The sequence below is a fragment of the Corythoichthys intestinalis genome, chromosome 3 (assembly GCF_030265065.1).
Source record: "Corythoichthys intestinalis isolate RoL2023-P3 chromosome 3, ASM3026506v1, whole genome shotgun sequence".
NCBI classification, from domain to species: domain Eukaryota; kingdom Metazoa; phylum Chordata; class Actinopteri; order Syngnathiformes; family Syngnathidae; genus Corythoichthys; species Corythoichthys intestinalis.
Genome location: NC_080397.1, coordinates 62,638,900 through 62,662,322, shown reverse-complemented (window position 1 = coordinate 62,662,322; position 23,423 = coordinate 62,638,900). Strand labels below are relative to the sequence as shown.

The window sequence follows — 23,423 nt, the reverse complement described above, 5'->3', positions numbered from 1 at the left end:
TGTCATTGGACGGGGCCACGCCGCCTGGGACCGGAGGTTGGCCGTCTCCGCCCCGTGTGGCACGTTCCTACAAAAAAACGGGCTTTTCCGGGCGACCAGTGAAGTCCGCCAGCAGGTCACGTACGGATCGCCTGGCTTTTTTCTGTTGGAATTCACCCCCCGGCCAAGGCACACGGAAACAGCGACAGCCGAACAAAGTGCCGCTCTGCCGATGCTGCTCCTGCGCGGGCCAACCGGGAAGGCGGAACTCCACGCGTTCATCTCTGACATTAACCCTTTGTACTGACTCCATGTTCCAAAAGTTTGAAAAAGACTCGCCGAAAGCAGGTTGACAATTTATTCGTCGACAATAGTCAAAAACAGACGACAGAGGGACAATTCTGGATCCAGAACAAAGCTACATGTTTCCGAGCAGCAAATCTGTGTCATCTCAGCATCCAGTGTTTTTTAAGTCCGTGGGCCGGCCGAAGGTGTGTCCAGGCGTTGCTTTGGGATCATCCCTCTCTGGCTGGTTTCGGGCTGTTTAGGTTCGCGCGTGGATGGGATGTGGTTGCCACAGCGACCGACGCTGGTCTTGACGTCACAAGCGCCTGCTATCAACTTTCTTATCCGGGCTGGCACTACTTGTTTTAGGACAAAGCGCGCTGGTCTTTGTCCTTGTTCGTTTGTCGGGAGGACTGATTGCCAGAGTTGGTGCGTCAATCTTGCTCATGGCGCACACGTTATGGGCTTCTGTGATAAGATGGCGTTGTGTATCTATTCTGTTTCTTTAAACTATGGTGTGCTATTTATTTTATATTAGGTGTGTTAGAGTAGTGCAGTCCTACAGTGAATATGAGAAATGATACTATTCCCTGATTGATTATATTACGTGTGTTCGAGTAATGCAAACAGTAAGACGGTGCCAACGAGAAACGGTACCATTTTTCCTTCAGTTTCTTCGCCACCTAACTGGAGCGTTGGCTCCTGCTCATTTGTCACGGTAAGCGATTTTCATTGCCAAGGAACACCTGGTTGTGCTGTAACGTAGCGCGGGGATTCCGGGATTGACAAACTCAAATCTAGCGTCATCGTTACCCTTGTTTTTGATGCTTGTTGCTTGCTCTTGTGGGATTGTAATCAATCAATCTCATTTATTCTGCATTTTCTAATCAATAAACATTGTCTATAGAGCAAAAGTGTGCCTGTTACTGATTCACCGCGAACCTGGAAATTTCGGAAAACAAGGACATTCTTCCGAAACGTTTTTGGCTTTCTTAGGTAAGTTTTGGCAAACTCCAGCATGGCTTTTTTATATATCTCTGGGTAAGAAATGGGGTCTTCCTGGGTAGAGTCCCATTTCATTCAGACGCCGACAGATAGTACGGGTTGACACTGTTGTATCGTGAGACTGCGGGATATCTCGGACGTGTTTGGATGTTAGTCGAGGTTGTCTATTCACCATTCGCACAATCTTTCATCTAAATCTCTCATCAATTTTTCTTTTCCGTCCACATCTAGGGAGCTTAGCCACAGTGCCGTGGGCTTTACACTTATTGATGACACTGCGCACGGTAGACACAGGAACATTCAGGTGTTTGGAGATGGACTTGTATCTTTGAGATTACTCGTATTTCCTCACAATTTTGCTTCTCAAGTCCTCAGACAATTCTTTGGTCTTCTTTCTTTTCACCATGCTCAATGTGGTACACACAAGGACACAGGACGAGTCAACTTTAATCCATTTTAACTGGCTGCAAGTGTGATTTAGTGATTGCCACCACCTGTTATGCGCCACAGGTAAGTAACAGGTACTGTTAATTACCCAAATTAGATAAGCATCACATGATTTTTCAAAGGGTGCCAATACTTTTGTCCGGCCCATTTTTGGAGTTTTGAGTAAAATGATAATGATTGAATTTTTTTTCATTCTCTTTTGTGTTTTTTTAGTTGCAAGCAAAATAAATGAAGATAATACTACCAAAGCATTTGTAATTGCAATCATTTTCTGGGAGAAATTGAGCATTATCTTACAGAATTGCAGGGTTGCCAATACTTTTGGCCAGCACTGTATCCTAGGAAGAAGTGCTGTGTTCCGTAGTTTGTAATCATGGTGGTAGTTTAGACAGCCATGCTCCTGATTTAGTGCTGGTATGAATGTGGTTTTGGCTTAATAATGGTTTGCATAAATTTTTCAAAACTTTTGCTGTCGAAATTGCTGGAAAACTTTTTTTTAATACAAACATATTCGTCGCCTAAAACTAGATAAAAACTCATAAGTATTTGTGTCCAAAAGACTAAGACGAAAATTAACTGTGTATCCAAAACAACACCAGTTCACATTTAATTTATTTAACATAATATGTGTCATGACTGGTAGATGCCTTGCATTGTATGCAGGGGTGAAAGTGGGCGGGAATGGTCAGGAACGCAGTTCTGGTATAAGATTCTGGGCCGGAACGCAGTTCCGGTATAAGATTCAGGGCCGGAACGCTGTTCCGGTATACGTGCTTTGATTCCGAAAATATATATCCGAGTCAGAGTCTGACGATGACGAGTCACGTCAATGTGCGAATGCAAGCAAAACGCCTGGGCTCATTTATCCGTTCAATTGGCTGACATACTGACATGTGATCACCAGAGATAGTTAGCTCTGATTGTTTCAAAAGTGCATGTTTTCTGAAACAGCTAAAAAAAAAAAAAAAAAAAAAAGGGGCAATGCAACAGAAAATGGATAAAATCTTTAAGAGCAAGGAAAGAGTTGTGGAGTTATTTATCACATTTAGTTTTATTTGCTCTGATGGGGAGGTTCAAAACATCTTAGCTGTCAATGTGCACTTTGGACTTATATTTGTTCATTTATGTTAGGCTACTCTTTCATTTCCTTATGATTTAAAAAAGTCATGTTTGCGCGATCTTCAAAATATATTCCATTTCACTCGCATAATATGTCATTTGTACGTATTTTTCTGAATGTATGTTAGTTATATCTTTTTTTATTAAAAATCAACCAAAAATGTTTACATTATCTTCAATTTTAATATACATCTTATGTTCTTAAGTAGTTAAAATTGAGATTTGGCATTTAGTATGTGAGGAAATGAGGGAAAATAAAAATTACGAGATGGAGGTTGGGGTTATAGTTGTTTTTGTTAACTTTTATTTTGCAAATCATTGAAAAAATACAATTTTGAATGAAAATCAGTAGAGATGTCCTGATCGATCGGTTCCGATCACGTCATTTTCAAAGTATCGGAATCGGCAAATAAATATCCGCCCTGCCTTTTTATATATATATATATATAATGTTTTTTTTTTTTTTTTTTTAAATTAAATCGTTTTCTAATTGTATTTAACGTTACAGACATAATATGTTACACTCATCCAGAGTCTTTAGTTTAGGCTAAAGGTATGGTTATCAAATTTATCCTCTTATTTTTTTATTAAATTTATCACATTAAAATATTTAACGCAATTAACGCATGCGCTGCACGACCCACTCAAACATTGTCGCGTTCAATCTATAATGGCGCCATTTTACTTATATAAATAGATAAAAGGCAGCGTAAAATGAGTAGAGTGAATTTTGGCAGCCTTTGGAGCCTTTTTTTAATTAGCTAAAGCCTTACAATCCCTCTCCCTACGATTAGAAATATCATGTGAAGGAATGTGGGGAAGTAAGGTAGCACTTGATCTTTTTCTTAGCACTTTATGTTATTTCCCAACGCAGAGAAGATATATCAATTGGTAGCACTACGCACAGTCATGGTTCCACTTCCCATCATGCATTTGGGCATGGTTGCAGTATCATTTACTGAAAGCTCAACAAATACACTAGATGGCAATATTTAGTCACAATATACAAAGTCACAAGTCTTTCTATCCGTGGATCCCTCTCACAGAAAGAATGTTAATAATGTAAATGCCATCTTGAGGATTTATTGTCATAATAAACAAATACAGTACTTATGCACTGTATGTTGAATGTATATATTCGTCCGAGTTTTATTCATTTTTTTCTTAATGCATTGCCAAAATGTATATGATCGGGAAATATTATCGGGAATGATTGGAATTGAATCGGGAGCAAAAAAAAAAAGCAATCGGATCGGGAAATATCGGGATCGGCAGCTACTCAAACTAAAACAATCGGATCGGGAGCAAAAAAACATGATCGGAACAACCCCAAAAATCAGTTTTTGAATGTGTTATAGAAATAACTGACCAAAACAGTTTTCTTTGCATTTTAGTAGTTTTGACGCCCCCCCCCCAAAAAAAAAATAAAATAAAAAATAAAATTTCTGGTTCCGTGGCAACCTTCCCGCCAGGGAGTTCCGGCAAGAAATTCTAACCACTTTCACCCCTGATTGTATGACACTGCAATTTTACCGTAAACGCGTCCGTTTGGCATGACGGTGCCTCCGTTGGTTAGGTTTGTGAGTTCGCTGTTAGAAGTTCGCGCATTCCGCTCGCTGCTGCCCCCTGTCAGCGGCACCACAGCCTCATCTGTGCCCTTGGCCCCAGGCAGCTCTTTAAAGACGGGACCCTCCTCTTCCTCCTCAGGGATCTTGTCCAGGCTCTCGTCAGAGATTCTGGATAAAGCCTGCTCCTTCTTCAGACGACCTGGAGAAAGAAAGATATCAGCACTCTGTACTGAAATTTGTCCCACAATGACTATTTAACCGATAACCGTTATCTCGATGTTGTCTAACTCCACAAATCCAATAACAATATATGTGGTCATGCACTTAACATGTTATTGCTAATTGTATTGTGATGCCCCACTGGTTGCTTTAATAATGACAAATGTAACAACTTCAATTTTTCCCAATAAACTGAACATTCTGGGGTGGTGTCGCTCAGCGGTAGTCGTTCCCCAACCCAGAGGTTAAGAGTTCGATTCTCTGCCCTGATTAGGAGGTCTAACTATCCTTGAGCAAGATACAGAACCCCATGTTGCTCTGGTGCTGCGTCACCAGTAGGTAGATGAGGATATAGTGTCAAGGGCCTTAAAAAAGGTGGAAACCATTCTGTGAAAAACAACAACTTCAACTGAAGTTCAGGAAAAAGTGCCAATATTGCACTACTAACCGTGTTTTTCGGACTATAAGTCACAGTTTTTTTCCTAGTTTGGATGGGGGTGTGACTTATACTTAGGAGTGACTTATGTGTGAAATTATTAACACCTTGAAAGGTGGAAAAGCGCTATATAAGTATAACACCAACACATGATGATATCATTTCACATGTTATTTTGGTGGTTTGGAGTGACACTGATGGTTTGGTAAACTTGTTAGCATGTTCTTTATGCTATAGTTATCGGAATAACTTCACAGCTTTGGTCACGTTCGCATTCTGCCTTTGGCAATGTGTGTTCAAATGTATTATTGATTTTTTTTTTATATCGAAACGCATGCTTTTAGTTTGTGGCGCTTTCACGGCCTCGGGGGGGCGCACTCGCACTTGTTTACGCGAAGAAGAGCGCTCACACGCCAGAAGAAGGACAGCTACGCAGCGTCTCTGAGCAAGTGGGCGAGAGAGAGAGAGAGAGAGAGAGAGAGAGAGAGAGAGAGAGAGAGAGAGAGAGAGAGAGAGAGAGAGAGAGACATGGCTGCGAACTTACGTTCATTGTAATCAGCCTTCACTGGCTTCCAGTCGAGTTTAGAATTAAATTTAAAATCCTCCTTCTTACATTTAAGACCATTCATGGGTTGGGGCCATCTTATCTCACCGATGCTCTGGTTCCATACCACCCCAACAGAACACTCCGCTCTGAGAATGCAGGTCTACTGGTAGTTCCCAGGGTTTCTAAAAGTACTGTCGGAGCTAGAGCCTTTAGCCACCAAGCCCGTTTTATGGAATCAGCTTCCAGCTAATATTAAAGAAGCCGAGACAGTCTGCACATTTAAGATTAGATTAAAAATGTTCCTATTCAACAAAGCTTATGGTCAGGGTAGTTGAAGTCGGAGTAGACTCAAAGTTTAGTCTAAGCTGCACTAGAAGCTATCATGCTGGGGGAAGTACAGCCGCTGAGTTCTATCTCCTTTTTCTCACTCTACCTACCACTTATCTTACTTTATTTCTATTTTCCACTGTTAATATCTAGTTGTCTAGTCTCTTCATCACTAGTCACCCGGTGTCCCCTTTCCCCAGAGGGGAGGGGCTATTTTTCAGCTGCAGCCTCCTGACTGTCCGGACCCCTGGCTGGATGGGCGTCCTCGTTGCTACCCCCGTCTCATCTGGCTAGATGGACCTCTTCTTGTCCCTTTACTCCACTGCATCTTTACGGACTGTAACTTCGCCTGTTAATTCCCATTAGGAGTCCTGGGGCTTCCTGTCTATCCGTCCTGGGAGTGGATCTCTCCTGACTGTGGTACTCCCCAAGGTTTCTCATTTTCTCCCAAAGAGTTTTTGGAGTTTTTCCTTGCCGACATGAAGGGTCTAAGGATGGGGGATACCCAGGACTTGAATTTATTTATTCATCTTGTTGCTTCATTTGCTGTTTCTGATTGTGTATCATATACTGCCTCTGCAAAGCCCTTTGAGACAACGTTGTTGTGATCCAGGGCTATACAAATATAATTGAATTGAATTGAATTGACAAAACTGCTTAAATTGTTTGGTGAAAATCCATTTCAATTGCTTTTTAAGTCCCCTTAGGCCATGGGTGTCCAAACCTGTCCTCAAGTGCCGCTGTGGGTCCTGGGTTTTGTCCCTACCAATCGAGCACAGACAGTTTAACCAATGACGTTTGTGCTAAAACAAACAGCACCTGACTGCAATCAACTGATTACACTTGTGAGACACCAGATTGGTGAAAAGATGTCTTGTTTTGTAGGAATAAAATCCAGTACCCACTGCGGCCGTATGTGGAATAGTTTGGACACCACTGCCTTAGGCAGAGGGTTTACTTACTTATTTCCCACCTTCTGTCATTGAATGCATGCTATCCTCATTAAAATACGAAAACATAAATGTTTGGGTGGTTTTAGTTAAAGCAGACACTGTTTTTTCATCTGTGTGATTTTGACATTTGATGGTGATTTTATGCAGAAATGTGAGAAATTCCAGAAAGTTCAGATACTTTTTCATACCACTTTAAATTAGGGCTGTCAAAATTATCGCGTTAACGGGCGTTAATTAATTTTTTAAATTAATCACGTTAAAATATTTGACGCAATTAACGCAGATTCCCCGCTCAGGGAGTTCTAAATGACAGTACACATTGAAACGCTCACTTGTTGTGTTTTATAGTTTTGCCGCCCTTTGCTGGCGCTTGGGTGCGACTGATTTTATAGGCATCCATGAGCATTGAGTAAGTAATTATTGACATCAACAATGGCGGGCTACTAGTTTATTTTTTGATTGAAAATTTTACAAATTTTATTAAAACGAAAACATTAAGAGGGGTTTTAATATAAAATTTCTCTAACTGGTACTAACATTTTTCTATTAAGAACTACAAGTCTTTCTATCCATGGATCGCTTTAACAGAATGTTAATGCCATCTTGTTGATTTATTGTTATAATAAACAAATACAGTACTTATATATTGTATGTTGAATGTATATATCCATCTTGTGTCTTATCTTTCCATTCCAACAATAATTTACAGAAAAATAGGGCATATTTTATAGCTGGTTTGAATTGCGATTAATTGCGATTAATTACGATTAATTAATTTTTAAGCTGTAATTAACTCGATTAAAAATTTTAATCGTTTGACAGCCCTACTTTAAATATCAGCGCCAATATAGATATTGACGTGAAACCAATGCCGACATTATGTTCAATGCATTTATTGACAACTCGAGGTAAAATTATAGCGCACTGTTCCGACGGATAAAGCAGAACACAAGTCACTCTCATTGGTTGGTTCAAAGCTCCCCCCTTCCGAGTTGAAAAACAAATCCTGAATCAAAACACAACTTTCAGCCATTCATCACGCCGCTTTAGGCGGATGTAGTAATGACCCGATTAGCGCTACCTTTAATCCTAACAGGCATTTAGGTCACGATGTGTTTGGGTACAGAATGCGGCCACGTGCGTTGTGTTAAAGGTGAGTCATGAATTTTGGGTTGGGAGAAATCTCGGTGTACACATCAGGCTATGCATGAATATAAAAGGATTTTAAATTAACACTAAAAATTCCATATAGTAACTTGAAGTAGTGAATTGACTGACTACTCAAATCAATTTATAATGTGAAACCACCGCGAAGATGTTGGACACCTACTTGCTATTTTCCTCTTCATCCAGGGACACACGAATATCCAGACGAGAGCGGCGCACACCAGCGATCCGGCTAATGTAATAAGAAAGATGGCCCACACCGGCAGCATTTCTATCCCCAGCACTGAAAGAACACGGCGCCGACATAAGATCATTTCAACTCTCAAATTCATCTCACACCCGCTGTATGAATTTCGAGCGAGCCGCTTTGACCGAAGTGCTAATTTGATAGTACATGGCGGCCTGACTTACATGGCGCTCCGGTGTACATGATGGAGAAAGTGTTGATTCCGATAGTGGTGGCGTAGAAGAGGGGCAGCGCTCGCAGGCCGTTGGGGACGGGATCTTCCTGAAGAGTAAAAGAAAATCACATTTTCTGGTAAGAAGCAGCCAAGAATCTAAAGCAGGGGTCTCAAACTCGATATATTGGCAGGCTGCTGGAAATAAGAGTCGGGGCTGCATTAAGTTGCAAATTTAGTCAAACTACAGTGTATCACAAAAGTGAGTACACCCCTCGCATTTCTGCAGATATTTAATTTATTTATTTATTTATTTTTTTAAGCTGTGCTGTTCAGCTGTCTGACATGGAGAATGTAAGTCTAAGTGCTCGGATAGTCTGAACAGTTTTAACAAGTCTGACATACTCCCTTTGTGATCATTCAACATACCTCATTTATTATGACAAAACAGCGAACAGGAAGGGGTTATGGGGGAACAGAAGAAAAGAAAGACAAGAGAAGAAAGAGAAGAAACACAAACAACAACAAGAAATACATTGAACGCCTAACTACACTAACTACTAATATGTTGGTGCTATCGTCAGCTAAATGTATTTCCGGTTGACACCATGTGGGGGGCCTGTTGACCAGGGAAAGAGGGGGAAGAAGGTGGGGGAGTCTATAAGCTAAGTGATAGAAAGGGGTAGAGTGTACACAAATCATCTCTGTGATCTAGAACCCAGTAATCGTGTGAATCCCTTGTGAGTGTAAGCCCGTTGGCGACCGACTCTACGCCGCCCCATCGCCAATCCCTGCACCGGGACCCCCTGCCCGAGCGCGCCCAATAACATCCAGCCGCACGCGAGCTCCGCTAGGCGCGCAGCAGCCACGTAGACGAGCGGAGACGCCACGCGGGTGCCGAAACAGGGCCACGGCCCCCACCCAGCGAGCCCGGGGGGAATGGGCAGGGCAGCCCATCCCTCTTCCCGCAGCCCAGCAAAGTACCCCCCCACGGAATCCAGGGTGGTCCCCCCCGGGCCACCCGCGCGCCCATCTACCGGCCCTCGGGGATGGCAAGAAGGGACGCACCACCAACCCCACGCCCGTCCCCAACCCCGTCCACCCACCCTGGCCACGAGCCGCCACCGCAGCCCCCTAGCCGACACGGCACGCCACGGGGCCCCCAGAGGCCCACCAAGCCCAGGGCAGTGCAGGGTCCCCCGCCGTAGCAGGCAACATCCAGCCGATACATTCTGCAGATATTTAGGTATATCTTTTCACGGGACAACACTGACAAAAGTAGTCTGTGTGCAGCTTATATAATAGAGTTAATTTATTTTCCCCTCAAAATAAAGCAATTAATAGCTAAACCCCTGGCAACAAAAGTGAGTACACCCCTTAGAAACTACATCCCTAAATGTCCAAATTGAGTACTGCTTGTCATTTTCCCTCCAAAATGTCATGTGACTCGTTACAGGAGTGCTGTCAGCTTTGCTGCAGAGATTGAAGCGGTAGGGAGGTCAGCCCGTTATTGCTCAGACCATACGCCGAACTCTACATCAAATTGGTGTGCATGGCTGTCACCCCAGGAGGAAGCCTCTTCTGAAGAAAGCCCGCAAACAGTTTGCTGAAGACATGTCAACAAAGCACATGGATTACCGGAAGCATGTCCTATGATCTGATGAGACGAAGATTAATTCGTTTGGTTCCGATGGTCTCAAGCATGTGCGGCGGCGACCAGGTGAGGAGTACAAAGATAAGTGTGTCATGCCTACAGTCAAGCATGGTGGTGGGAATGACCCTCTCTCATTTTTTAGACGAGTTAAATATTCCAAACTTCACAAATGAACAGGTGGAATAATTAGAGGCATAAATCAATCTAAGGGAAATTGAAAAAGCTATAGATAGTATGAAACCAGGAAAGAGGGCGGGTCCAGACAGAATTCCGATTGGTTTGTACAAACAGTTTAAAAACAAGTTACTTGTGCCCATCCTTGAAATGTTTCATGAAGCATTTGATAATGGCTGTTTTCCTCCACCTGTTCTCCACCTGAAGCACTAATCACCCTGATACCAAAGCCAGGCAAGCCAGCTAATAAATGTGAAAATTTGAGACCCATAAGTCTACTCAATTCAGATCTAAAGATACTGAGTAAACTTCTGGCGTTTCGGTTCCAAAGATTTCTGCCTCTGGTTATTCATAAAGATCAGAATGGATTTATATCAGGAAGGCAAGGTTTTCACAATGTGAGAAAACTCCTGAATATCTTACATCCTAAGAGGGAAAGAAAAGATTCTGCAGTTCTTTCTTTAGATGCCGAAAAAGCCGTTGATCGGGTGGAGTGGCCTTACCTTTTTAAAGTGTTAAAAATTTGCATGTGGTGAGTCTTTCCTTAAGTGGATTCAAGTTATGTACATAAATGCAACAGCAGAAATTCTGTCTAATCGTAATGTTTCATCGCCTATAAACATAAGAAAAGGTTGTCACCAGGGCTGTCATCTCTCTCCATTACTATTTGATATATATTGATTAGTATACTATAAAATGAATACTATATACCGTAATTTCCCCAATAGAAGGCGCACCCGTGTATAACGCGCACCCTAATTTTAATAAAGAATTTAGGTATTCCAAAATGTTTTTTTGTGAATTAATAAGCTTAAACAAAAATTTTATTATTAAATCATTAAAAAAAAAAAAAAAAAAAAATTATTAGATTAGTCGACTAATCGTAAAAATAGTCGGCTGACTAATCGGGAGGAAATTAGTAGTTTGGGAAATTTAATAAGTTATTAAATGTATAGGTTGATTTTTATTTTGCCTTTATTACAATTTTCAAAAACATATATATTTTTGTTTTATTGTGAATGGCAAAAAAGACATGAGCCACAATAATAATACAATTTGATGTCAAGTAAGGGACCACACAATATCACCCCCTGGGCCGTAGTTGGCCCGCAGGCCTCAAGTTCGAGACTGAACTTGAATTGAATAATGACATTGGGATTTATTTTCCTGAAACGAGCAGGCGTTACACTCTGGGGACGAACCCCTATCGACGTTGGCGTCACCGTGGCAACACCGGCGGAATCCCGCCGTCTGCCGACACAGATCAGCTGATGAGACGCTTCTCCGATGTCAGGCTTGTTTAGCAAACAGATGACTGATATCACGGCACAACTCAAGTTTTGAAACCATTTGCATGAGAAAATTCAAGCACTTTTTAAAGAAATTTCAATTTTCCAGTTGTTCCAGTACCACAAGCTTAACCAGAAGACTTAGTGCAGTCTCCTCAGATTATCGAACCAACAGCCATCAATTGCCAATAGTCAATTGATTTTTTTCCTTTTTATTTATTTAAGATTTTTAATCATAATATTATATATATTTTTAAATATATTTTTTGGTTCAAAAATAGAAGATTTTCAAAACTATTATTTATTTATTTAGATTATAATATTAAGATTAATAATACTAAGAGGAATGTAATATATACTGTATATAATATATATATTAAGAAGAAGAATTTCTCATATTTTTAAAATAAATGGGAAGTTTATATAAATACATATAATACAATATAATATAATATAATATAATAATAAGAATAACAAGATTAATAATAATAAAATTTTTTTAACGGGAAGCACAGTTTTTCTTTTTCATCTATTAAAATTTTAAATAAAATAAAATTTTTGGTCTAAAAAAAAAAAAAGACACCAAAAAAATCTTTTTTTTTTTTTTTTTACTTATATATAATTGGATTTTTAATAGTAATAATAATTTTATTAAAAATGGGATTTTTTTCCTTTTTACGTATTTAATATTTTTAATCAAAATGATATTCTTTAAAAAATGGGTAAAACCATTTTTTTTTCAATTTATTAAAATATATTTTTAGTTTAAGAAAAGGAAAACATTTCTTTAATGTTTTACTATTATTTATTTATTTAGATTGATTATAATATTAAGATTAATAATATGATGAATAATATATATATATATATATATATATATATATATATATATATATATTAATAAAAATAATTTTATATTTTATATATATATTTATATTTTAGATTTATATTTTTATTTATTTTTGGTTTAAAAAAAGACACCAAAAAAACTCAACTTTATTTACTTTGATTTTTATTAGTAAAAATAATTTTATTAAAACATAGGGCAAAACAGTCTTTTTTAAAATTGATTAAAACATTTTTTTATTAAAAAAAAAAGATGCCAAAACTTTATTTTAAAATAATCATCTATTTAAAAAAAAAAAAATTATTCCATTTTCAGTAATTGCTTTTTAGTCATTTAAAGTTATAAATAATAATAATAAAAAAAGAATGAATAACAAATATTCCATTTTTAATTAATTGTATTTATTTAGTTAAGATTTTTATTTTTTTTAAAAACTAAAGAATTTTTTTAAAATATTGTTAAAATTATACACAAAGAAGGAAAGAACAGTAAATATTCTCTTACTTATGTATCACATTTTACTTTTAAAAAAACAAAAAAAAGAAAAACAGTAGATATTTTCTTTTTTTGTACTTTAAAAAATGTTTTGATGAAAAAACAGTAAATCTTTTTTTTTTAAATGTTTATTCGTTAATTTATCTTAAGGGGAAAAAACAGTAAATACATCACTGCCGAATCCTCCCAGTGAAAATAGATTAGACGTCTAGTGCCGTCAATGGTGCTAAAACCTAATCATTCACTGGAAGTACCATTCCGCAAATTTTGAAAACAATTGGAGCTGTAATGAGTAAAGAAATGCACATCCCAATTCAAATGAATTGAGTTGTAGAAATTGCCTAATGACGGAACGCCAAGTGTTGCCAAATCAAATGGATTTTAAAGATTGGACTGTTGCGAACATGCATTCCAGCGTGTCTTTGTTATTTTTTCATTCAGACACGCTTAAGTCACGCTGACAGTTTAAATGCAGATCCACACACGCATTCCGGTTTGATTGACCAATCATAGCTTGACAAAAAAGCAATCTCGCTTAAGTGTCAAAAGCAATTTATCAAATGATCAGTGGAGAGTGCAGCCCATTTTAACAGTTAATAGGTTACAATTGGATTTATTTTAACAGCCTGGGCTCTTAAAAGAAACACAATTTAGTCACTTCAATCTGCAGCTGTCATTTGAACGCTGCCAACCTTCGCCATTCAAATGGTTTAGACCAACGGTTTGCATAGGGACGGTAGGGACATAACACTAGCAACTTTTCAAGATGCTCAAATTGTCCCCACCAACTTTTAAGCAACCTTATTTGCATTGCATTATATAATGAGTTCAGATACAGGGCTGTAGGTCATTTAGAGTGTCTTCCCATACAGTATGTTTTAAGGATAGAATTGACCCTACCATTATTAAATGAATTACTTTCATGATGTTCAGACATTTAACCCTTTTCACTTGCTGAATCTGCCGGTCATTTAAAAAAAATTTTTTTAAATTTTTTTTTATCAAACGGCTGTTTGATTGGCTGATGACTTGACCCCCTTCCCTCCCACACACACGCAACCTCAGCCCCGACACAAATATAACATACCGCCTCCTCCGCCCCCTTCACAGACTAGGAATATGACGGTAGGTTTTTTTTCCCGTCAGCAGCAGTTACTGTAAGCAATGTAAAAAGACGTCAGTGTTTTGGAAGTGGGGAACACACCACTAATTTTGCTCCTGAAAATCTTAAGACTAGGGCTGTCAAACGATTAAAATTTTTAATTGAGTTAATTACAGCTTAAAAATTAATTAATCGTAATTAATCGCAATTAATCGCAATTCAAACCACCTATAAAATATGCCATATTTTTCTGTAAATTATTTTGGAATGGAAAGATAAGACACTAGATGGATATATACATTCAACATACGGTACATAAGGACTGTATTTGTTTATTATAACAATAAATCAACAAGATGGCATTAAAATTATTAACATTCTGTTAAAATGATCCATGGATAGAGTTCTTAAAAGAAAAATGTTAGTACAGTTAATAGAAATTTTATATTAAAACCCCTCTTGGTGTTTTTGTTTTAATGAAATTTGTAAAATTTTCAATCAAAAAATAAACTAGTAGCCCGCCATTGTTGATGTCAATTATTACTTACACAATGCTCATGGGTGCTGAAGCCTATAAAATCAGTCGCATCCAAGCGCCAGCAGAGGGCGGCAAAACTCCATAAAACACAATTAAAAAGTGAGCGTTTCACTGCACTGTCATTTAAATCTGTCTGAGAGGGTCACCTGCGTTAATAGCATCAAATATTTTAATGTGATTAATTTAAAAAATTAAAAGTTAACGCGATAATTTTGACAGCCCTACTTAAGACATATGTATATCTTTGGCATAACTGGACAATTAAGGGATTATTAACAGGTTTGTATTTATTGTGTCTGTTAATATTTAATTGTATGTTCAAATATTGCAATTTAAAGTGGCTATTAAAATCCAGACATTTATTCTGGAAGTTTTCAAAATTTTCTTTAGTAAGTTTTGAAAACAAAGGTTTGAATCAAACGGCGTATCACCTGAACCAATAAGTATGCACTGCAAAAACACACCTTCTTAAAACTAGTTAAATTCCCTTGTTTTCACTGTAAATCTATTAGAAATAAGTGAAAATATCTGCCAGTGCTTCAAGAAAATTTTACTCACTTAGATTTCTTGAAACTAGTCTTTAACACTCCAAACAAGATGCAGAAAATTATTTGACTAGACTTAAGAAAAAATATGAGACTAAGACGTTCTGAATTTGCAGTGTGAAAATTAGAATAATCCAGATTTATTTTGCATTGGTCATTTAGCCTATCAATTTTTAAAAAATCATATTTGTGAGAAATGTAGCTTTGACCCCCGTTCGCCCAATCTGTTTGGTTTTATAAATGTCCCGTCCCCAGCAAAAAGTGTACATGCAGGCTATGCTGTTATACCGTCCCCACCAATATTGAGACCAAACCTACACCCTTGGTTTAGACGTCTGTCTATTCATGACAGGAGTGCAGTGGTGGATGAAGTACTCTCTTTTTTACTTATGTAAAAGTACAGGTAGTCCCTGGGTTACGAACAACTTCCTATGTTGGCGACATAAATCGAATCTCAGTGTAATTCGGAATTAACCTTTGAAACGCACCAAAATACCATCCAAAAAATCCAAAAGAATTGTATTTTGTTTAATGATGGAGGATACACTGCCCTCTGGTGGCAGCGTTGGGTCTGGCTGGACTGTCGCCTTGTATGACTGAGAAGCAGACTCAGACGTCTGACATGGATAAAGGATAGATGCGCCCTGGTTTGGCCCACATAAGGCTGTAAGTTGTTTCAGCTAATATATGTTGTTGTATGCATTTGTAATTAAGTTTACAGCTACATTTTGTGGAGTTACGTGTGAGCGATTTTCTATGACAATTGTAAATACGTTAGCATTCGTAGCATTTAAGATAGCTGACTTTTGTTAGGAAAATTAGTCTAATTTAATCTACTAAATTTACTACATATTGATCAGACTGGATGGACGTTTGAACAGTTGTATTCTTTCAAGTGTTTTATTGTGACAATGCATGTTGTTTTAAATGTGTGTGTGTGTGTGTGTGTGTGTGTGTGTGTGTGTGTGTGTGTGTGTGTGTGTGTGTGTGTGTGTGTGTATGTTACAGCTTTACAAATTGTCAAAAGTGAAGGAGGTAAAAAGCTTCAAAAAGCACAATTGCCTTGTTTGATGTCTGTAAAGATGAACAACTTCACGTTTAGTGAGGACAGAACACGTCATATTAATAAAGTAAAGTAAAAAATAAGCTATTGTGAGGTACAATAAGGCACTGTTTATGCGACAAAAAAAAAACAACAAAAAAACTAGTGACAATGGTTGACAAGACTAACACTAGAAACTACGTGGTGCACACCACATACTACTAGTATCTAGAAAATATAGCACTAGCACTAGAAAATATCTTGTGCGCACTAGATAGTATGTGATGCGCACTAGAAGCTATCTGGTGCGCACCAGAAAATAAATTTAAACCATCTGGTGCGCACTAGAAACTCTCTTGTGCGCACTAGATAGTATGTGGTGCGCACTAAAACCTATCTGGTGCGCACCTGATAGTATGTGGTGCGCACTACAAACTATTTGGTGCGCACCAAAAACAATCTGCACGCACAAGATTGTATGTGGTACACAATAGAAACTATCTGGTGAGCACCACAAAATACATTTAAACCACCTGGTGCGCACCAGATAGTATAAGGTGCGAACTACAAACTATCTGGTGTGCACCAGATAGTATGGGGTGAGCACTACAAACTATCTGGTGCGCACCAGAAACAATCTGGCACGCACAAGATTGTATGTGGTTAACAATAGAAACTCTGGTGCGAACCAGAAAATACATTTAAACCATGAGGTGCGCACCATAAAGTATGTGGCGCGCACTAGAAACTATCTGGTGTGAACCAGAAAATAAATTTAAACCATCTGGTGCTCACCACATAGCTTCTAGTGCACATCACGTATTATCTTGTGTGTACCAGATAATATGTAGTGCAAACTAGAAACTATCTGATGCGCCCCAGAAAATAAATTTAAACCATCTGGTGCGCACCAGGTAGTGCGTGGTGCCCATTAGAAACTATCTGGTATGCACCAGATAGTATGCGGTGCGCATTAGAAACTATCTGGTGTGCACCAGATAGTATGTAGTGCGCAGCAGAAACTCTCTGGTGCACACTACAAACTATGTGGCGCGCACCAGTTGGTTCCCTTTTATAGGCCACAAACTGCAGCCACGCATTGGACACCAGCAGTTTGGCGTGCTAAAAATGATAAAATGAAGATTTGGTTGAGTTTTACTTCAATCTTGGACTCAACTAAAAAGATATTACTGCATTACTTTCACATCGTCACCATTACATCTTCACAATTACATTACAAACTATATGGTGCGCACCACATACTGTAGTTTCTACTGCGCACCACATACTAACTGGTGCGCACCAGATTATTTAAATTTATTTTATTTCTGTCGATATCCCTTTATGGGCGCCGTAGGTTACTGTAAACAGTCTCAGATTTCAAATACCGTCTATCATGGAGGACTACAGAAATGTCATTTTAGTGAGAAACGTGAAGTCGCCGCTCGTTATTAGTTTTGAGTGGCCGCACAAAATGATACGGCAGGCCACATCTGGCCCTCGGACCGCAGGTTTTGACGTCTGTGTTTCGACAACTCACCTTGTTGAGAATGGTATTCCTGATGAGAAGGAACAGGACTCCAGACATAAGTCCAGACAGCAAAGGGGAGATGAACCACGACGACACTGCGCAAAGAGAAACCATCAGAATATTAATACACGTTTAAAAATAACCATTTGCATACGCCTTTTATAGCACATGGCCTAATGTACTATTTTTTTTGTCTTGTTCAGCTGGAGAAAAACACTGACAAACTACAAAATACTGTTTCTGCGATGGTAGCTTTGGTGAGGTAAAAACTTTTTCGACAGACAGTGGGGCAAATAAGTATTTAGTCAACCACTAATTGTGTAATTTCTCCCACTTGAAAATATTAGACAGGCCTGTAATTGTCAACATGGGTAAACTTCAACCATGAGAGACAGAATGTGGAACCCCCCCCCCCCCCAGAAAATCACATTGTTTGATTTTTAAATAATTTATTTGCAAATCATGGTAGAAAATAAGTATTTGGTCAATACCAAAAGTTCATCTCAATACTTTGTTATGTACCCTTTGTTGGCAATAACGGAGGCCAAATGTTTTCTGTAACTCTTCACAAGCTTTTCACACACTATTGCGGGTATTTTTGCCCATTCCTCCATGCAGATCTCCTCTATATCAGTGATGTTTTGGGGCTGTCGTTGGGCAACACGGACTTTCAACTCCTTCCACAGATTTTCGATGGGGTTGAGATCCGGAGACTGGCTAGGCCACTCCAGGACCTTGAAATGCTTCTTACGAAGCCACTCCTTTGTTGCCCTTGCTGCGTGTTTGGGATCATTGTCATGCTGAAAGACCCAGCCACGTCTTATCTTCAATGCCCTTGCTGACGGAAGGAGATTTTCACTCAAAATCGTCCTGGTCCCTTTACAAAAAACAGCCCCATAGCATGATGTTTCCACCCCATGCTTCACAGTGGGTATTGTGTTCTTCGGATGAATTTCAGTATTCTTTCTCCTCCACACACGAGAACCTGTGTTTCTACCAAAAAGTTCTATTTTGGTTTCATCTGACCATAACACATTCTCCCAGTCCTCTTCTGGATCATCCAAATGCTCTCTAGCGAACCGCAGACGGGCAGTGGCGCCCCCAGGGGGTGGCCAGGGGTGGCCACGGCCACCCCTATAAATTGGTTGGCTACCACACTGGCCACCCTGCTTGCCAGTATATCGTTAGATTGTTGTAGCATCAGTTATGCATTTCATCCCAAATGAATGCATTTATTATGTTTAGTTAAATGTCGGGCTGTCAAATTTATCGCTTTAACGGGCAGTAATTACTTTAAAAAAATTAATCACGTGAAAATATTTATCGCAATTAACGCATTCGCGGTACGACTCATTCACGCATTGCCGCAAACAGCCTACAATGGCGCCGTTTTACTTGTATACAGAGATAAGAGGCAGTGTCAAGTGAGTGGAGTAGATATAAGCATTCATTGAGACCATGCTTTTAATTGGCAAAAGCGTCGTCATCTCTCCCACAGCAACTATAAATATTGTGGGAAGCGACGTGGGGAAGAATGACAGGAGTTGATCTTTTTCTTAATACTCTGTTGTGTACCCAATGCAGAGAAGATATAGCATTTGCAGCCACCACACACAGTCATGGTTGCACCACTTCCCATCATGCATTTGGGCAGAACAGTTAAGTCGCTACAGTATCATTTACTGAAAGCTCAACAAATACACTAGATGGCAATATTTAGTCACAATATACAAACTCACATTTTTATAAGTCTTTCTATCCGTGGATCCCTTTCACAGAAAGGATGTTAATAATGTTAATGCCATCTTGTGGATTTATTGTTATAATAAACAAATACAGTACATATGTACAGTATGTTGAATGTATATATCAGTCTTGTCTTATCTTTCCTTTCCAACAATAATTTACAGAAAAATATGGCATATTTTAGAGATGGCTTGAATTGCGATTAATTACGATTAATTTTTAAGCTGTGATTAACTCGATTAAAAATGCTAATCGTTTGACAGCCCAAGTTAAATGTACACCTTATGCTTAATATACTGTATACATAACACAATAAAACAGAATTGTTGTAGAACTCAAAATGTTGACTGGACAGGTATGGACTATTCACATTAAATCATTAGTAACATCAAATATTACACAATACACCAAAGTATATCAGTAGCCGTGTCCTTAAGTCTTTCTGATAGTTTTCGCCTGACCTTTTTACTGCAATAATATAATGAAAACCCGAAATTATGGCTTTTAGTTTTGGCCACCCCAAGATTTTAAGTGGCCCCATATGGCCACCCCTATGAAAAATTTCTGGAGGCGCCACTGCAGACGGGCCAGGACGTGTACTTTCTTCAGCAGGGGGACACGTCTGGCAGTGCAGGATTTGAGTCCCTGGCGGCGCATTGTGTTACTGATAGTAGCGTTTGTTACTGTTGTCCCAGCTCTCTGTAGCTCATTCACTAGATCCCCCTGTGTGGTTCTGGGATTTTTAGTATATAGTATAATAGTAATAGTAATAGTATCAGACTGCCACTGTTGTTACCTTTTCTGTTGTAAAAAAAAAAAAAAAAAAAACTTTAGTAAGGGTGAAGTGTAAATAAATTATAGAATTAAGATTTGTTATAAATGAAAAGAAAAGTGTTTGAGATCGCTACACAAAAATAGCAACGTAAATTACCCTCACAAACGGTCAGAGACGTAAGACAACCAGAGGATACAATATATGAAAAAGACAGGGCATATGCTGGTAAGGATAGATGTTGAAACAGGAGAATGTCATGGTCAGTAGCGTAAGGCAATGCACACAAGAAAAAGGTGTCGATAAAAAAGCTACCTCTGGATCTGGTCGGCTCTTTTTTAGCCCTCGACACTCAAGCCATCTCTTTAACTGAACATTTGTATGTTCTTCCACATCTTTACCAGTGAATTTGGCATCAGGGATATCATTTTCGGACAGAATTGGTAGGTTTAGCTCAGTAAACATCTCGTTCGTACACTTTTTACATGCATTTAGCTTTAAGGACAAACGTGAGCTTGACCTGCCTAGCAACAGTTGCTAACGTCATGAATATTAATGAGCAAACGTGACGCGATGCGTGCGGTACGCCATTGCTCTTTACAAAAATAAAAAAAAAAAAATAATAAAAATAAAAAAAAAAAAAAAAAAAGTTTTATCCGATTACTCGATTAATCGATGAAATTTTCACTTGAATACTTGATTACTAAAATTTTCGATAAGTGCAGGTCTAATTTAATTTCTGTAATTTTCGGACTATAAGCCGCTATTTTTTTCCTTCATTTTGTATCCTGCAGCTTATAGGCCAGTGCGGCTTATTTTTTGATGTATTTGGTTTGATTTGTAGGTAACACCTTATTTGACAGAGACGTCATAAGACTGTCATAAGACCGTCATAATTATGACATGACAGTATCATGGGCATTACTGAATGCTTATGACATATGTCATTAAGTGTCATTCGGCAAATTACGTCACTAACTCCATTTATGTCGAGCTTGGATCTTTTACAGTATATCCATTCAAAAGTAACACTAAATGACATCTGTTATAAGCATTTATTAATGCTCATGGCAGTGTCATGACATAATTATGATGGTCTTATGACAGCCTTATGGCACCATTGTCAAAAATTAAGTGTTGCAATATTCCATAACTAGCAATTAATGAAACAACTGGAACAGTAACTGAAGAAATAATTAGCACAGAACATGAATTTGATTGTTATTTACATCTGTAGCGCTGAAATGCATGCTAGGAGGCATGTTGGACAACAGTGTTGACAGCAGGTGGCCGCAGAAGTTGACTTCCTCCCTCAAGGGAGCAGTGATGGCTAAATGGAACTTCTTGAAGCAATGACACTTTGCAGCCAATTGGTTCAAAGCTTAATCGTGGTTCATTTGGTCTTAAAGTGTTACCGGTTAATATCTTTTGGTGTAAATATCTCATATTACAGTGAGGACAGCTGCAGCTTATAGTCCAGTGCGGCTTACCTAAGAAGAAATGCCATTTTCGTGCCAAATTTGGTGGGTGGCGGCTAATATTCCGGTACATTTATTTACATCAATTACGGTACATGCAAAGCTACCATCAAAAAACACCAGAAGCACAATTGAACACATGCGAAATGACTATAAGTAGCATTACAAAACAGTCAAGACCTGAATTTGTGTTTCAGTTCAGCTAATTGAACTCATTCTGCATGTTCTCCACATGTCTGAAAACGGACATGTTAAACCGTATGGAGGAGTTAACCCTAGCAACTAGCTTGGTTGTTCATCAATTGAGGGTAAAAAGCATGGAGAGTTTGCCAACAACGGAAACAGGATTTATATTACCGATCTTAACCAGCTGCATCCACTGGACACCCTTGGTGCCTATGGCGACCATGGAGAAGCCGATGGTGGCGCCCACAATGCAGTGGGTTCCGGAGATGGGCAGTTTGAGGAAAGAGGCGATGAGCTGCCACACGGCCGAACCTGAAGACAACACACAGGCATAAATCAAGGGATTGCCGGATGAATGTGTGCTACAACCCCTAGAAAAAAGTATGGAATCAGCAGTCTCGGACAAGCACTCACTCAGACATGTTATCATGTAGAACAGGGGTCCCCAAACTACGGCCCACGGGCCGTATCCGGCCCGTCTCCACATTTTGTCCAGCCCCCTGAACAATACCAGAGAGCATTTTTTTTTTTTTTCGACAGTGTTATTTATTTCCTGGCTTTTTTCTGTGAAGAACCCAGAGAGGGTTATTTTGTCATTATCTATTTAATTAATAGCGTTTATATTATTATTATATTACATTATATTATATTATATTATATTATATTATTATTTTTATTTTATTTACTTTTGTTCCGTGAAGAATCCAGAAAGGGTTATTTGATTGTGGCTTTTTTCTTTTATTATTTATTATTATTCTATTTTTATTTTTTTATTTAAATTTCTTTTTTTTTTTTTTTTTTTTTTTTTTTACAAACTGACCCCGGCCCCTCATCAGAGAAGGGAAAAGTTATGTGGCCCTCACAGGAAAAAGTTTGGGGGCCCCTAATGTAGAACAAACTCCGATAAAAAGCTTGAAAAAAATAATTAGTTCAAAAGTGCCACTCCTTGGCATTCAGAAAAACTAAAAGAAATGAATAAAAAACATTGTGGTGGTCAGTAAATGTTACTTTCATAGAGCAAGTGCAGGGAAATAAATATAGAATCACTCCAATCTGAAGAAAAAAATATGGAATCACTCCATTTTGAGTAGAAAATACAGACACAACCAGTCAATTTCCTTTCCTTAATTGGGCCCCCGCCTCAGATTAGATCTGCTCGTTAGTCAGCAGTTAAAAACAGTGCAGTTATCACACCTTGGAGGGCTGGTGGACCAAGTGGATTCATAAGAATTATGGCTGCAATAAGAGAGATGTCCTTGAGACCAGTGTTGTTAATAACGGCGTTAGAATATAACGGCGCTACTAACGGCATTATTTTTTTTCAGTAGTGAGTAATCTCGTTAATTTCTTTTCTCATCTTGGCAACGCCGTTACCGTTACTGAGGTGGGAAAGGCGTGCGTTACTATGCGTTACTATGAATGACGCGAGAAAAGTCTGAGAGAAACGGACTCACGGAGACAAGAGAGCAGAGCAGGAGTGGGGACGCCGTTGCAAACGCGATGCTAGGTGGCTCCAATAATACCCGAGTGTAGCCGATAGCCTACAAACTACGATCACATGACGCTACGTTAGA

General features: G+C 38.8%; 1 protein-coding gene across 6 annotated transcripts in view; it reads right to left on the bottom strand.

Moving 5' to 3' along the window:
• The window catches only part of slc20a2 (solute carrier family 20 member 2), a 126,361-nt gene that overhangs the window by 25,318 nt on the left and 77,620 nt on the right, over positions 1-23,423 (bottom strand). For all 6 annotated transcript variants that reach the window (XM_057832790.1, XM_057832789.1, XM_057832792.1 and 3 more), the window contains exons 3-7: positions 22,021-22,161; positions 17,677-17,762; positions 8,464-8,560; positions 8,216-8,335; positions 4,369-4,602 (exon numbers count right to left, since the gene is read on the bottom strand). In XM_057832790.1, coding sequence (XP_057688773.1) covers positions 4,369-4,602; positions 8,216-8,335; positions 8,464-8,560; positions 17,677-17,762; positions 22,021-22,161 — 678 coding nt within the window. The remainder of the gene's footprint in view (positions 1-4,368; positions 4,603-8,215; positions 8,336-8,463; positions 8,561-17,676; positions 17,763-22,020; positions 22,162-23,423) is intronic.